Source organism: Phodopus roborovskii, unplaced genomic scaffold, assembly GCF_943737965.1.
Source record: "Phodopus roborovskii unplaced genomic scaffold, PHOROB, whole genome shotgun sequence".
Classification (NCBI taxonomy): domain Eukaryota; kingdom Metazoa; phylum Chordata; class Mammalia; order Rodentia; family Cricetidae; genus Phodopus; species Phodopus roborovskii.
The window spans coordinates 1,592,084-1,607,693 of NW_026126578.1; the positions used below are offsets into that span (position 1 = coordinate 1,592,084).

The 15,610-nt window shown below is 42.0% G+C and overlaps 1 protein-coding gene across 10 annotated transcripts in view; it reads left to right on the forward strand.

Moving 5' to 3' along the window:
• Itpr1 (inositol 1,4,5-trisphosphate receptor type 1) overlaps window positions 1–8,982 on the forward strand; it is a 332,548-nt gene extending 323,566 nt beyond the window's left edge. For all 10 annotated transcript variants that reach the window (XM_051203747.1, XM_051203749.1, XM_051203751.1 and 7 more), the window contains 2 exons: window positions 648–809; window positions 7,646–8,982. In XM_051203747.1, the coding sequence (XP_051059704.1) occupies window positions 648–809; window positions 7,646–7,732 (249 nt within the window). In that variant the 3' untranslated portion in view covers window positions 7,733–8,982. The remainder of the gene's footprint in view (window positions 1–647; window positions 810–7,645) is intronic.
• The last annotated feature ends 6,628 nt before the right edge of the window (window positions 8,983–15,610 follow it).

Genomic DNA, 15,610 nt, shown 5'->3' on the forward strand with positions numbered 1-15,610 from the left:
GTAGTTGCAGTTAGGACCTTAAATTGGAAGCCTACTTTCCACTTATATTTAATTTTATAGCAATTTCCTCTTGTAAGAATTAGGAGTTCCATTGTGTTAATTGCAGCTTTTCTAGGCTAGGAAGTTGGCTCAGTCAGTAAAGTGCTTGCCGCGCAAGCACGAGGAGGCCCATGTTTGGATCCTCAGAACCCACATAAGAAGTCAGACAAGGGGGCACGCACATACCTGTGATCCCAAAGGAGTGGAGAGCCCTAGAGCCTGCTGGCCATAGAGGACAGCTAAGTTGTTGAGCTCACATGCAGTGAGACACCTTTTCTCGAAATAACAATCTCAGCATATGTGAGTCAGAAGAAGCCAGATCTGTGAGTTAAAGGTCAGCCTGGTCTACATAGTGACTTCTAGGCCCATTAATACTACATGAGACCTGTCTCAAGGAAAAAAAAAAAGACGGGAGGGGAGCAAATGCAGAAGACTCCTGACATCAACCTCTGGCCCTCCATATTCAAATCGTTTTATTAGCTCTACCCCAGGCAGAGATAGCAGCATGAGAGAAGAAGGTGTGTGGGAAAGATCACACGAGAAGATGACTCTTCTTGTTTCTACCCTTAGAAGTAACTCCCTCTTTTTTTTTCCAATGTGCATCCTAGGAAAGAAACCTTGATTGGTTCCCCAGGATGAGAGCCATGTCCCTGGTCAGCAGCGATTCTGAAGGGGAGCAGAACGAGCTGAGGAACCTGCAGGAGAAGCTGGAGTCCACCATGAAGCTAGTCACCAATCTTTCTGGCCAGCTGTCAGAACTAAAGGACCAGGTAAAGGAGGGGAGCCCCACACCAGACCCCACAACTTATGCACATCCCACTCATTGTCACACACCTCAGATCAACAGAGAGATGGGCAGTGTTCATGCTACAGTTTTGAAGCATCTCCCTTAGAGGGAACTGGGTGTCAGACGGCAGAGTCACACCCTCATTCTCTGCCTTTGCTGTCTTTGCCCTCTGTGCAGCACTGCTAACGGTGCGATTTTAATATGGAAACTACTTGAGTGAAACATTGACTAACAAAGACAACACGCTGCGTGAAGCTGAACCCTTTGGGACTTGACTTGCACATGAGAGCATGTGCACCTAGTTCTGCTTTAGCTTCTTAGCCCTGGAATTTCTCAGGTATTCACCCATAGTTTTAAAAGTCCATATCCCGAGAGAAGCTGCCAGTCTTAGGAAGCTTTTCTAGTCCTCTCAGAAACACAGCTCCCACCCTGCCCCTTGAACATAGAAGTTGACAAGAGGTGACAGATTTACACCAAATGTAGCATATTATTCTACACACACACACACACCTTTGATGCCTTAAAAACAACACACACACACACACACACACACACACACACACACACACCTTTGATGCCTTAAAAACAACACAGCAGTCAGAGTGACAGGTGCTGCTCTGGGTCAAGAGCTTGAGCCAGGGACAGTGAGCAGCCTCACTGGGACATCCGCACGCCAACAGACACCGAAGGCATTTTAGTCAGCACCCCATACACAAGATGGGGTGCACTCTGCACAGCGGTAGGTACCCGACAAGCCCTGCCCTGTAGGTCAGTGGCAAGGTGTATGTACTTCATAATTACAGAAGAGCTGGCCTGCAATAAACACTTCTTGGAGACAGTTTAGAGAGTGTTTTTAGTAATTCAGCTTTCAATTAAATTTCTTTTCCGGCTGAATTTTGCCCATCTGTGCCCTAAGATACCATTTGGCCTCAAGTTCTTTTCCTTCAAATGCACTAGGATGCAGATAATAAAAGACCAGTGAGAAAAGGTGGCCTCACTGATAGGAGCTGCCTACAGCCCAGAGCTTGGCAACCACCTAAAGTGAACAATAACCTAAATAAGTAAACTAATGAAGATTTAACCTCCCGTCCTGCTGTGAGGCATCTAACAGGTGTCTCATAGGACTCAGCTGACTCATGAATATATCAGTGGCTGTGTCTATCGTTATCCCTCCAGCCCCTGAGAGCCTGGTGAACCTAGCAAGCTTTTTTTCCCCCCTCCCACTTGGGATAGCTGTGGCATCAAGAGGTTCAGACAAATCAGATGTCTTAAATTAGGTGCCAAACAACAAATCTTAGACTTTGATCCAAGACACTTCCATACAGGAGCTAACCGTGATGCCTGTGCCATTTTTTTTTTTTTTTTTTTTTTTTTTTTTTTAAGAGTTCTCTTGCACTTCATGCCCAGGGTATCTGAACTGCTAGCTCTGCAGTACACCAACCCCTCCTCTCATTTCCTTGTGACACTTTCTCATTTCATCCTTGGAAGCTCTGTAGGGGCATGCTTTATTAATGAGAATAGCTAGCAATTGGGTGTCCCCTGGGAGTTTATGTTTTTGAGCATCCTGTGATGGTAAAAGCAAGTTAGCCCTTCCCTCCGGGCTCTATTGAAAAACCCTTGTCCATGCGGTGCTGAGTCTGTCATTCTCCAGTTGTCACCTAGAGTGACTCAGGAGCTGCCTCAATCTCCACTTCACAAACCAACGAACCATGTCCAAGGTGTGAGGGACTAAGGAAACCGCGAGAACGGCAGGTGTAGGGAGGCACCCATGGGTCATCCTACCAGTTCCTGGGTTCCTTGATGAAGACAGCAAGGAGCACAGAAGACTCTTGGGAAATGTATCCCCGTGGTACATGCCAGCATGAGGGTGTGAAGCCCTAATCCTCCAGTGTTGGCCTGCTTTGGTGTGTTGAGTAGCTTTGAGTATGTTTGCTGTTTTGTATCCAGTTTGCCCTCTGTGATTAACTTTTTAAATTTCCTTCCCCTTTCTTTCTTTTTCTTTCTTTCTTTTTTTTTTTTTTTTTTTTTTTTTTTTTTTTTTTGAAGGAAGAACCTTACTGTTTCATAGTCCTGAGGATGCATTCCCTGTCATATGCACAGCTGAGCATAGCAGAAACTCAGCTTTTGTAAACTGAGGTTGGGATAGAGCTATTTCTAGTGAGCTATTTCACATTTAACTAAATGTGGACTAAGATTCATGAACTCACCTTAGACCCTGTGTGGTTTCAACTATTCAATTCCCTGCCCTTCCTTCACCAATTTTCAGTTTTCAGGTTGGCAGTTGGAACCACTCTTTAGAAAGCCCTTCCCCTGTGAGTGATTCTGAAATTGAACCTTTTTTTTTTCTTGGAAAGTGTTATAGGCTACAAAGAAGCATAGAAATGCAATAGCACATTTTGAAGTTCTTTTACCAGGATTAAACTGTTCAAGTTTCGAGATGCTCAGAAACAGGAGAAAAAAAAAAAAAAAATAGACCACAGTTGCTTTGGGGGCAGGGAGGGTTGTTTCATTCAAACAGGCTCTAACCCCTAACGAGCCTGTAATACATCATCTCAGAACCAGCCTGAAGAGTTTGAATGCTATTAATTAGGTTTGGTGTTAGGAAACTTTTAAACACATTTTAAGCTGTTGTGTATAACTCCTAGTGACATGTTACAGATTTGGTTGTGGCCATTACAAGAATTCCTGCCCACAAAAGACAACAACATGGCTTAAAACCTAAAAAGCCCTACAAATGATTCAAGAACAAGAAACTCTGTCATAGACATTTCTACTGAGGCCATGAAAGACTGCCATTCACTAGGAAATCTAAAAGTTGCTTCATCCCGTAGCTATTTTGTAGATGTTCTGACCCAGCAACCAGCAATGGAGTGAGCGAGAGTCATTTAAGCATGAATAACTTTAGGTTTTAATCTTTGCTGGGCTGGCTTGAGGTTGTTTTTCTAAACTACCAACTGGAGGAGAAGTCCTTGTGAGGATATTAGTGAAAACATGATTACTGGTGTCAGGTGTTCAGTCTGGCTGAATTGCTTTTCTAAGTGTTAATGATGCATCTCATCTCCAAGTTTCCCCTCCCAAGAGATTCTGAATACCAAATGTGATTCTCTTACATCCTTATTCCAAGGAGGAAGACTAATGTAAGAACTTCATGATTTTTTTTTTTTTTTTGCATGTTTCCTTCACAATGCAAAAAGAGCAAATACTAAGCAAAAGGTTAATTTTCTTGAAAATGTGACTGGCTTCATATAGGACAGTGACCTGTATCTGTCATGCGAGGAATGTAAGAAGTGCTTGAACATCTAATTATATTAGCATGTTGCCTTTTTCATGAAAGAGAGCCAAGACATCTGCCTTCCAGGACCCTGTGTATAGCAAGAAACAAAGAGAAGGTATGAGCAAAGTTACATGGAACACAGAGGAAGCTGGCCTAGCAGTGGCTTACAGTGAGAAAGTGGTGTAGCTTCTCTAATCATACAAGCAGGTGGCTCCTGGTCTGGCAGAGAACTACAGTAGGGGCCTTCCAGGAAAGGAAGCAGCATGAGGAAACGCATGACAGCGCATGGCATGCTCAAGGAATGGCAATACACTCAGGTTAACCCAACTCATTCCAACCAACACTCAGAAGCCAAGTTTGCCACACGCAGCATTAGGTATCAAGCACACAAAGGCAAAAAGGACCTAGTGTTTACCTTCTAGAACTAGCTGTCTCCCACCAACACAACAAACAGGAGAATTACACACTTAAACACAGTATATTGCAGAGGGCTAAACTGGTTTCTGTGGGAATGGACAAAGGCTTTCCTCACAGTGAACTTAGGGGAAAGATTGCAGTCATTGCCCACAGCCTTCTCAGGGTTATTCATTCCTCACTCAGAGTTTAAGAAAGTTTGCCAGTGAGATAGACTTATCATATTAGGGGGGCACCTCTAAGGGACTGAGCAAAGATATAGAAGCAGTATAATTGTATTCAGAAGACCTTGTGTTTTGGAGGTTTTGTTGTTAAGTTTTGTTTGTTTTAACTTCTAAGCATTTAGGGCTCATCATTTGAGCCTGACTGATTCTATAGAACCATAGGAAGGAATTCTGGTTACTGGACTTCACTAGGTATTTGGAATCTCAGTAACCAGGATGTTTTTCCACATATAACTGGAAGCTTTCCCGAGAGCGTTATGATCTGTTTTGAGCCAGACTAAGGTATCTGTGCGCTGTCAATGAGCCTCCTTCCTGTGCCAACTTTTAATGACTTCATGATCACCCTGCTGCGCTGCTGTTCTCATGCAAGGTCTTTTTAATGTTGCTTCCATCTGATTTATAAAGCTATTGACAAGAGCCAATAGGCAGCACAGAGACGTTCAAGATAATTTCTGTTTCTGTATAGCTAAGAAGCACAGCCTGGCTTTAGCTGTCCATCCTCAGGAGATTCTGAGAACTTGTAATGTTCTACAGCTAGGACATTTCACATGACTCAGGTACTTAGGTGTGACTCTGATGGAGACTTACTAGGGGTCAGTTTTGCTCTGGATGTCCAGTGAGTACAATACGTGAGATTGAGATAGATTTGGGTCATTATTTCTATTTTCTGACACAATAATGTTTACACATAAAGTGAGTGGTGCCTTATGGTAAGATAGGTTGTATGTGTGAAAAGTTTGAATGGAACTAGTAAAGACAGAAGCTATTTGGGTTAAATGGCTTCCTCCTGTCTAAAAGGCCAAGGTTGATACAGATCACACAGTCAAATGGTATACTCAGCTGCAGAGAATCATCTCTAAGACCTGTCGTCATGTTTGTGGTTCTTTTGGTGTATATTTTTGTTTTTGCTGAGTGGTTGTTGTACTGAACCATTTATTAGACATTCTAATGAAAACAGTCAAAATCAGATACGTATGTATTAGGACTTGAAATGATCAGGGTTTAAGAACTGGCCACTAGCCTACAACATTGTGGGCCTTTCTGGTTTATGATATGCTGACCAGCTTAAAAGAAACAAAAGGGAAAGTAGACTAGGACCAAGAGGGAGGGAGCCATTGAAGGCTCTAAGTGAAACCAAACACTCAGTTGAAAGCTAACCAGTAGAAAGCTTAACAAGTCTTAAGACAGAGTAGCTGACTTACCGAGCATGGACAAGGCCAGTATATGTACAGGTTTCCTCTGGTACCGGCAGTTACAAAAAGCTTTGCAGAGAAGGTTGTATGGGCCAGCTTTGAGCATCTTCCTAAACATGGATGTTTTAGGAAGTACCCTTTCACAGAGGGTGAGCATGCCAAGATTTCTAAGTCTATTTAAATACTTGAAATTATCAAGATTATGAAAGAATCCCCTCACAAGACTGCCTGTCTAGAGAGCAGTTGAGATGAACAAACCTGAGCTACCATATCTGAACTGTCAGCCAATAAAATAAGTAGATAACTAACTAGCAAGCTAATGTAACAATGAATGTATTCCATGTGCCATGTAAAACATCTCTTTCCCCAGATGAACTTGTGAATGTAAACTTTGAAGGCTGGCTAGAATATCTTCATTCAGTTCCTTACAAAAACCTTCACTTAAAACTTCCACGTGGAAGGGTTTGATCTTTGCTCATCTTTTCGTCTAAATTATAATAAAGTATTTCCATGGGAGCCCAAAAATAGTATCTTGGGCTTAAACTGTTAAGTGCTCTGCTTTGAGAAAGCAATAATTTAAACTGGGGCCAAAGTAAGTATACTAGGTTTGTACCGGAAATCAGTTGAGGTGAAAACTGAAACCTAAGCATCCTGTATCTGACACTATACTAAGACATCTACATAGGCCCTTAGCTTTCTACCCGCCAGACACGAATTACCTTCATTACCCAGACTAATGAACAAATTGGCAGAAGATAATGTAGTATTTGAGATTCAGTTAAATGGCTGTCTGATTCCAAACTTTATTTTTTTTTTTTTTTACTGTCCTACCCTAAGTCTTATGCTATTTGCAGATAACTTCACCTAATATGTATTCATACAGCCTTTTATCATAGTTAACTTGTGAGCCTCAAGTCCAGAAGTAGTCCCTACAATGTTAAGAAAGCTCTCAAGGCAAAGAATGGGATCCTAAAATACCCAGGAGAGAGAGGCCCAAGTGAGAGCTCAGACCCACAGCCAGAAAAAAATCAACCCCTCACTTTGGGCCATGAATGCATTTTTCCATGGGGACCCACATTGAGAAATGGTCTCTCTGGATGAGATCCGAAATCCAGTGCCTGCTCACCGCACTGGTGGCTAGAGCACTGTTTGTATAGCATCAGTTACCCTGCATCTTGCGGGTGTGAGGCCCTCTCTTCTTTCCTAGAAGAACCAGGTAATTTTTTTCTGACCTTGCAAAAATCACTGAGGAAAGGAATCCAGGACCCCTTGAAGAATGTGGGCACAAAGCTTCAGGCCTAGGGATGCTAAAAACACTGCCTTCCTATATAATGATGTGTCATAATCAAAGCAAGCTACCATTTTCCAATGAGTCTCTACATCACTTGGAAATGGTCTTCAGAAATAATCTTGAAGTCGGTGGTGCTCTTTTGTTTCTCTGTGAAACAAGTAGCAAGCAGTACCTCTGATGGATGTCACCCTGCATGATGGGCCACAGAATTCCCCGCTCTGAGGCAGAAAATGCCCTTTTTGAAGCTCGTGGTGTGTGTGTGTGTGTGTGTGTGTGTGTGTGTGTGTGTGTGTGTCGGTACACTATTTGTAGAAAGTGGGTTTCAGTATAACCCGTAACCACAGAGGTAAATCTATGGTTCAGTGTGTGACCTGACGTACAGGAAGTGTCTGACTGTAATGATGAAACTTTTTAACTTTCCAGATGACAGAACAGAGGAAGCAGAAACAAAGAATCGGCCTTCTAGGACATCCTCCTCACATGAATGTCAACCCACAGCAGCCAGCCTAAGGAAACGAGACCGGGGGCCTATACCCACCCCCTTTAAATTATTATCTGCGTGGGTATGGCTCATTAGTTCTCATTCGCCCACTAAAGTTACATGTGTGCTTAGTATATTTGTAAATACTCAGTTTTGTATTGTATGTATATGATTGCTACTCTCAGAAGCTTGGACTTATGTATTGTAATTAGCTCTGTTGGCATGGTGACTTGTCACTAGTGCCAAAAATATTAAAAAATGCCTTTTTTGGAAGGACTACAGAAAGTACCTGATTTGCACTTGAACCAGATTATAGATTTAAAAGTATATGACATGTATTTTGTATTTAAAACTAGAATAGCCAGTATTTATGTTTTTTATAAAACAGTGCAATACAAATTATGCAATCACCATAACTTTGTAACTCCTGAGTGTCCTACAGGGAGTGCGCGTCTTTGAAGCTGATATGTTAATACTTATGTAATAAATGGTTAAATATCAAATGATGCTGCTGCCAAAATTATATTAATAGTGAGTTTCTGGCCCCTGGGCAATTTTGTACTTTGTAATTATCCTACGGTTATGCTGTTTCTCATTGCTAATGGCATTGGTGCCCTGTCTCCTAGTGATAACTTCAGGTCTGTGAAATGTTCACACAGCATTCATTTTAAGAAAAGCAACTTTAGTTTCGAGGATACTTTTAAGCTTCAAAATTAATCATTTAAGGTATTTCTTTAAGAGAGCAATGTTAGAGGCTAACACTTTAGATTGCAAAGAAGTCAGTGAACTTTTTTAAAGGGAACTTTTTATAGGACATTTGGGATACAGCATATTGCTGGCCATTAAGTGTCATCTCCCTGGCAAATTTTGATGTCACATGATAGTCAAATGAGTTAGCTGATGGTTTCTAGATTGTCTTCATCTGAACCAGCCTGATACCGTAGGTGAGAGGTTATTACAAATATATATACACCCATATAAGGCCAAGTAGGAGCTATTCCCTTAGGATGCATAGTTGCCCCCTTATGGGGCATAGTTGAACACTGACAGTGCTGTTCTTCTGAAAGAGCCGCATTTTGGTTTATTTCTTTGTCACGTGATTTTTCTGGATGGGTGCAAAGTATAGCAGGAAAAGTTTTCTACCTGTTGCCTCGTTTTGCTAGGCCATCTCTACACAAAAGTTTAGAAACTGAACTGTAAGCAGAGTTCTGAAGCAAGTCAAGTTTGTAAATGCATTCATAATTATATTTAATAAATGATGCAGAATACTACACAACAACCGGCTGGCGGTTTTCATTTGGCATTTCCTTGTGACTGAGAAGCGATTCCAGATTTGGACTTTTCTTCCTATTAGGACAGAGTTAAACTACAACTGGTTTGGTTACCAGATTAATTCAGGAAATGCTGACCTGATTTTAGAAAATAAACAATTGTTTCTATTTCTATGGGAAATCAGAACAAATATTGGAGTGTACTTCATACAGAATTCATTCTTCTAGGTGACTGAGTGCCACCAGGCTGTCACAGGCACCTGGCATGCTGTGACAAGATCCAGGGTGCTCTGTTTAGTGTGGGGATCTTTAACTTGGCACCTAGCAGGTGGAAGTATCAGTGACCATTGGCGTTTGTTTGGGTCCACTCCCCCAGGATCCTACCATAGATGGTTTATGATGTTTGTGTTGCTGGCTCACTCTTCTAATCCAAATAGAGTATAGGAAAACTGGTTCTCTTCAGAAGCAAAGCTGGCTTTGGCTGCTCTTTTTGATGCTGATTTTCCCTGTGCTGTGGTAAATAGGGCTGATTCCCACCCAGTGCAGAGAACTGGGTCAGGTTTAAATTCTAACTTAATGGGTAGTTTCACAACCGATGCTTCTACTACATAAACTGGGTAGCTTAAATCAATTTTCCAGTCAGTTGAAAATTTTCCATCGTAAGGTGAGCCTGCGAGAGACACGTGCTTTTTGGCTAAAACCAAAATGGCACCTGCTCTCAATCACACAGTGCAGCGCAGCCAGCAAGGACTTGTTCATTCCCTTGGGCTTTGCCTTTGATCTCTAAAGCTACCCAACATAGTGAGGCTGCCAGTGTGTGTGTGGTGTGTCTCCCCAAACCCCATCCAGTTCACGGGAACGTTCTGCATTGACATGTTCAGGTGGCAGCTTTTACAGGTTTGTCGTGTCTCATTTGAATCCTGTCACCAAAGATATAAATCTTCATTCAGTTTGCCAGCTTCAGCAGAAAATAATGGAAACTAGAATGTCACTCCGCCTTACCTGTGGCAGGTCCTGTCCTGGGAATGTGGGTGTCAACACCAAAGCTCCTACAACAGAGTCTGTAGGTCAAGCTCCCATGGTCTTTGCTAGGTCACTGCTTCTGCTAAGTTCTCTACACACCATCTTTTCTGGCACCTCTATTTCAGGGACTAAGAGCCAGGTCGCCCAAATGAAGAAGGAGCGCAGCCAGGCTAAGTATTAAGTGCTCGTGTGCAAGGAAGCCACTGGGGCTTCGAATGTTTAGACATTGGCCACCACGCCAAATCAAAGTTTCGTTTTTTTTTTTTTTTTTTTTTTTTTTGGGGGGGGGAGTGTTGGTTGGTTGGCAGGTTTGTTGTTTGAGACAGAGTCTCACTTAAAAGATAATGTGCCCCCTCTACCAAACCACAGAGCAGGAATGAAACTTAAAAACTGAGACCCAGAGCCTCAACAGGGAGAGTCACTTCCAAAATAACCAGACATTTCCTGACTTTTGCAGGACAGAGTGAGTTCTGCCAGGTCAGGGGCTTCCTGCCCTCCAGAACAGGACTAGCCTATTCTAGCAGTCATCCCCTTCCCACCATTAGTCCTGCATGGGAAACACCACCCCTTGATCTTTCTTTTCAAATCTCTTTCATAAGTGAGCCTGTAAGCTAGAACAGACTAAATATGGATACTATATCAAGACCGAAAACCCTGTGGCAGAGATAAGCAACAGGTAAACTCTAACATATCTGCCTTCCATACTACAAAGCTAGTACAAGACCTCTTGCTTAGCCACAGCTTTCAAAAGCAGAGCCAATCTCAACTCAATCAGAGCAGCTCCCTCCAGATGACAGTACTCACCTACGCTGCTGTCCCATCCTGTCCCAGGAGTCAGTGTTTAGCCAACTCCACTTAGTTCTGTTCACTACACTGATCACTTGTTAACCAACTGGGATGTCGGAAAACCCCCATAAAGATTTCGATTTTACAGAAAGTACCCAAAATTCCACTGATTTTGCATCACAAAGTGGTGGTTAAAGTAGAGTTTTGAGTAAAGCACCATGTGTGTGGTTTTTGTGGGTGGCTTTAGCTAAGAATGACTATCAGAGCCCAATTACCTGAGGGGAGAGCTATGACGGCAATTATAATTAAGACAATTACGATCATAACAAACACTTAGCAATGGAGGCCATGGGTAGCATCCCACAGCCAATACAGGAACACAACCAGCCTTCAGTTCAACATCCCCAAACCTAACAACACGGAGAACCTAGAAGGACAACACTGGCTTGTACATTCCACAGCTCAGACCATAAGATGGACTCCCGCAATGCTGGTCCTCTGAACTATTACTGGAGGTATGACTTGAAAAAACAGTAACTAGCAAGTAGGCAACCTAAAACAGTTTAAGGTCAGGACAAGCCAGTGTGAAAGAGAACCCTGACACCTAGAAGTGAAACTGCATCATCCACCCAGCCTGGAAAGAAAAAAGAAAGCTTAAAAACCACCATAGAGCAAGAAGGCAGAGTTTGAGAAAACCCCGAAGGTGAATTCTGAACAACAACAAAGAGTCCCACAACACCAGTACATGCTGTATGCAGGAACCACTGGTGGAAAGAATTTGCCAGCACTTTTGTAATCTCCTTATAAGAAAAGAGAGAGATAGGCTGGACCATTATCGATGGAACTTTAGTCAACATAGCACACACACAGTAGGGTCCAGGAATTTAATTCTCTCATTACTGAATAGTTTCAAGTCATTCCATCCCCTTTCTGTGTCTTTACCATTTACAGCATCACAGAAAGTCTCTTCAGATCCTTACAGTGGAACTCAATCTCCCTAATGCTGAGGCCCTTTAATACAGTTCCTTGTGTTATGGGGACCCCAACCATGAAATTGTTTTTGTAGCTACTTCATAAATGTAATTTTGTTACTCTTACAACTCATAAGGTAAATATCTGTTTTCCATAGGTCTTAGGTGACCCCCCCATGAAAGGTTCATTTGGACCCCACCCTCAATAGGGTCACAACCCACAGGCTGAGAACCACTTGGGTTTAGAGGCTAAAGGTTTCTGACCCCACATGGGTACATGCAGGGTCCTTCATGCTAGCTCAACCACCTCTCAAAAAGTTTCTTATTTCAGCTTTTAATTCTCCCCATTCTAAGGGTAGAGACCCTTCTCTTTCCTCCCACAAAGATGCTGCACGCCGAGGGTCTGCTCTGTCCACATCATCCACATTGGCCATTCCTTGTGCCTGACATTTTCTTCTCACACCTACTCATAGTCTCAGCTAACTATTGCACAACCAAGCTACTTTCCGTTCCTACTAAATTGCTCTGCTGTTGTTACTGAGAATCTTAAATCTTTATGTCTTTACATGACATGTTTGGGTCACATCCAGTCATTTTTATTTTAACTATGTTGTAACTATCAGTTTGAACTGAATAATTCATTTAAAAAAAAAACTTAGTCATAAAACTCAACTTCCGGATAATCACTCGCTGTTGAATTTAAAAATCTGAATTCTTTTTTTTTTTTTTTTGAAAAGTATCTAAGAAATTTAACATCTGAAATCATGTATTTCTTTAGTTTATGAAGTATTTTCATTTAGATTATCATTTGAACCTCCCAACTCTGTTAATGATGTAGTTTCTCTTGCCTGTGAATCACCCTCTGTTTCACTGTCTTACACTTGACATTTAAATATAAATTCTGTGCCATATTGCACATAACTGTGGAGACCTGGAACTTTCCTTAACAATTTCAAAAGGCCTAAGAAAGGTGTTTACACTCTCTTAATGATATTTGCCACTTTGGATCTTCAATCCTGATTCCTATTCAGGTTCCTGTTCTCCCCATCCCTCTCACTCCACTCCATCCATTGGACATGGTGCTCCTTCAGCATCAGTGACAGAGGGATGTGTGAAAGATGGCTATGCTAGAGGAGGAGATCAAAGAACAAGGACCCTTGGAAACAAAATCAGAGCTCACTTCTCTTCCTTCTTGACCACTGGACTATCAAGCTCTCAGCCTCTAAGGGGCCATTTCTATTTGCCCACCATCTTGTCCAACAACAGTGAAACGAAAACAAAATTCCTTCCTTTCAGCTGTCTCAAAGAAGACGTTGTGTTAGAAAGATAAAGTGTTAGAAAGATTAACTGAACTAGAATTCTGGGATTCAAAGCCAATCACCTGACTCCATAAAGCATAGACAGTGTGCTGGGCACAGCCCAGATGAGATCCATAGCCTGCCTGTCCTGCCTACCTGTCTGGGAAAAGTCAGGATTTTTGGTTGTTGCTGGTGTGTGTGTGTGTGTGTGTGTGTGTGTGTGTGTGTGTGTAAATGCACACAACACAGGTCCACACGTGTGGGGCATGTATATGTGGTGATCAGAGGACATTGTCAAGTGTCAGTCTTTGGGTGTCATCCAACATGTATATTTTTTACACAGGGTCTTGCACTTGTCTAGAAATTGACTAGGATGGCTATCCAATTGATATTAGCCATACTGTGGCAACTAGTTTGTTTTCTTGTTTTGGGGACCAGGCATAGTTCCTCCCAAGTAAAGAAGCCCAGTAAGTGCATTTGAGAAAGCATTTCCTTGATCTACCTTGGGGTTTAAGACTCAAGGCCAAAGAGGAAGATTTCATGAAAGAATATGCCAGTTGCCCAAAAAGAGGAGTCTATAGAACTAAAGATTCAGCAGCTGCTACCAGGTAACCAAACATTACTCAGAAAGGCTCCAACTTCATAACTCAAAACCATAAACAAAGTTGGTCCCTCTGAACAAGCAAACCCCCTATCTCAACCTCCTTTCTTAAGAAGAAATAAGACACAATGCTGCGATTTAGGGTAGTCTTCATGAATGTGAGAATCCATACCCACTCGCACCTCCAGAAGCTCCCTGCTGTACCACACCTCTCCCAGGACCCCTTAAAGGCACTTGCTGTGTATGATTGGGTCAGGTTTTAGACAGAACACACCTTAGATGGCATAAGGAAATTAAGGCCATCTGGGATAGTACAAAGAACTATGTCTTGTTTTTTATGAACTATGTGTAAATTACTGAGTCACATTCTCCACCAACTGGGAGATAAAGCAAACAAGGTTTAGAATTTCTGCTAATCATAAAAAATTAATATCAGCAAACTGACTTGGAAGTGGGGTAGAAGAGTCACTGTTATTCTGCATCCTCTCGTACATTCTGTATCCTCTCCTACCATTAAACTGGAATTCTGACAATTGTTGGTAGGCAAAATGGTACAACCATTTTGAGAACAACAACAACAAAAAAAAAAGTTTTGAAAAATGTAGCAGATTCTATGTCTACATAAAAACCTGTATGCAAGACTGGGGATATAGTGTTATGGGCAGATTATTTGTATAGTGTGCTGGCTAATTTTATGTCAACTTGACACAAGCTAGGGTCATTTGGGAAGAAGGAATCTTAATTGAGAAAATGTTTCAATCAGAATGCCTGCAGACAAGTCTGTAGAACATTTTCTTGAATACTGATTGATGTACACGGGCCTAGCCCTCGGTAGGTTTTGCCACTCCTGGGCTGGTGGTCCTGGGTACTATAAGAAAACAAGCTAAAAAAAGGCCAGGAGGAGCAAGCCAGTAAGCAGCACTCCTCCATGGTCTCTGCTTCAGTGCCTGCCATTGGCTTTTTTTTTGATAATAGACTATAATGTGGAACTATAAGCCTGAAATATAAACCCTTTCCTCCCCAAGTTGCTTTTGGTCATGGTGCTTTATCATAGCAATATAAACTTGAACTAAGACACTAAGCATGTAGAAAGCTCTGGGTTCAGTTCCCAGCACTACATAGAAACAAGCATAGTAGCACACGACCATCATCCCAGGACTATGGAGATGGAGGCAAGAGGATGATCATCTTCAGCTATGTACTTAACAAGTTCCAGCCCAGTGTGGGCTCCATGAGCCTCTATCTCAAAAAAAAAAAAAAAAAAAAAAAAAAACAACCTGGGGCTGGAGAGACATTTCAGTGGTTAAGAGCATTGACTGCTCTTCCACAGGACCTGGGTTCAATTCCCAGCTTCCATATGGCAGCTAACAATTGTCTGTAACTCCAAGATCTAACACGCTCACACATACATGCAGGCAAAACACCAATGCACATAAAAATAAAATAATTTTTGAAAAATCTTAAAAGGCCAATCTGTACACAAATTAGAAATATAACCCAATATTAGAAACAACCAGAATTGATAAGTGAAGTGATACATGCATCTAATGGCGCCTGGGACATTGACAGCCCATGGATCTAATGCTGAGGGGCACCAGTGCTACTGAGGTTGGGCTACACACATTTTTTGCTTGTTTGCCTTTGGGAAAAGAGTCTTGCTATGTAGCTTAGGCAGGCTTCACACTTGAAATTCTCCCATCTTCTGTAGTAATAAATCACTTATGATTTATTAAAGCTTGACTAGGGATTTAGAAAAGCAAAGTCAGCCTCAAGATATAGAGACAGGCAGTGGTGATACACACCTTTAATCCCAGCAGCCAGAAGCTAGGAGGTGGTGGTACACACCGTTTATCCTATGGCTCAGGATTAAGAGGTAGATGGATCTCTATGAGTCTAAGGCTACTCAGATCTACACAACATTGAATCAGTCTAACAGAGAATTATAGCTCACACCTTT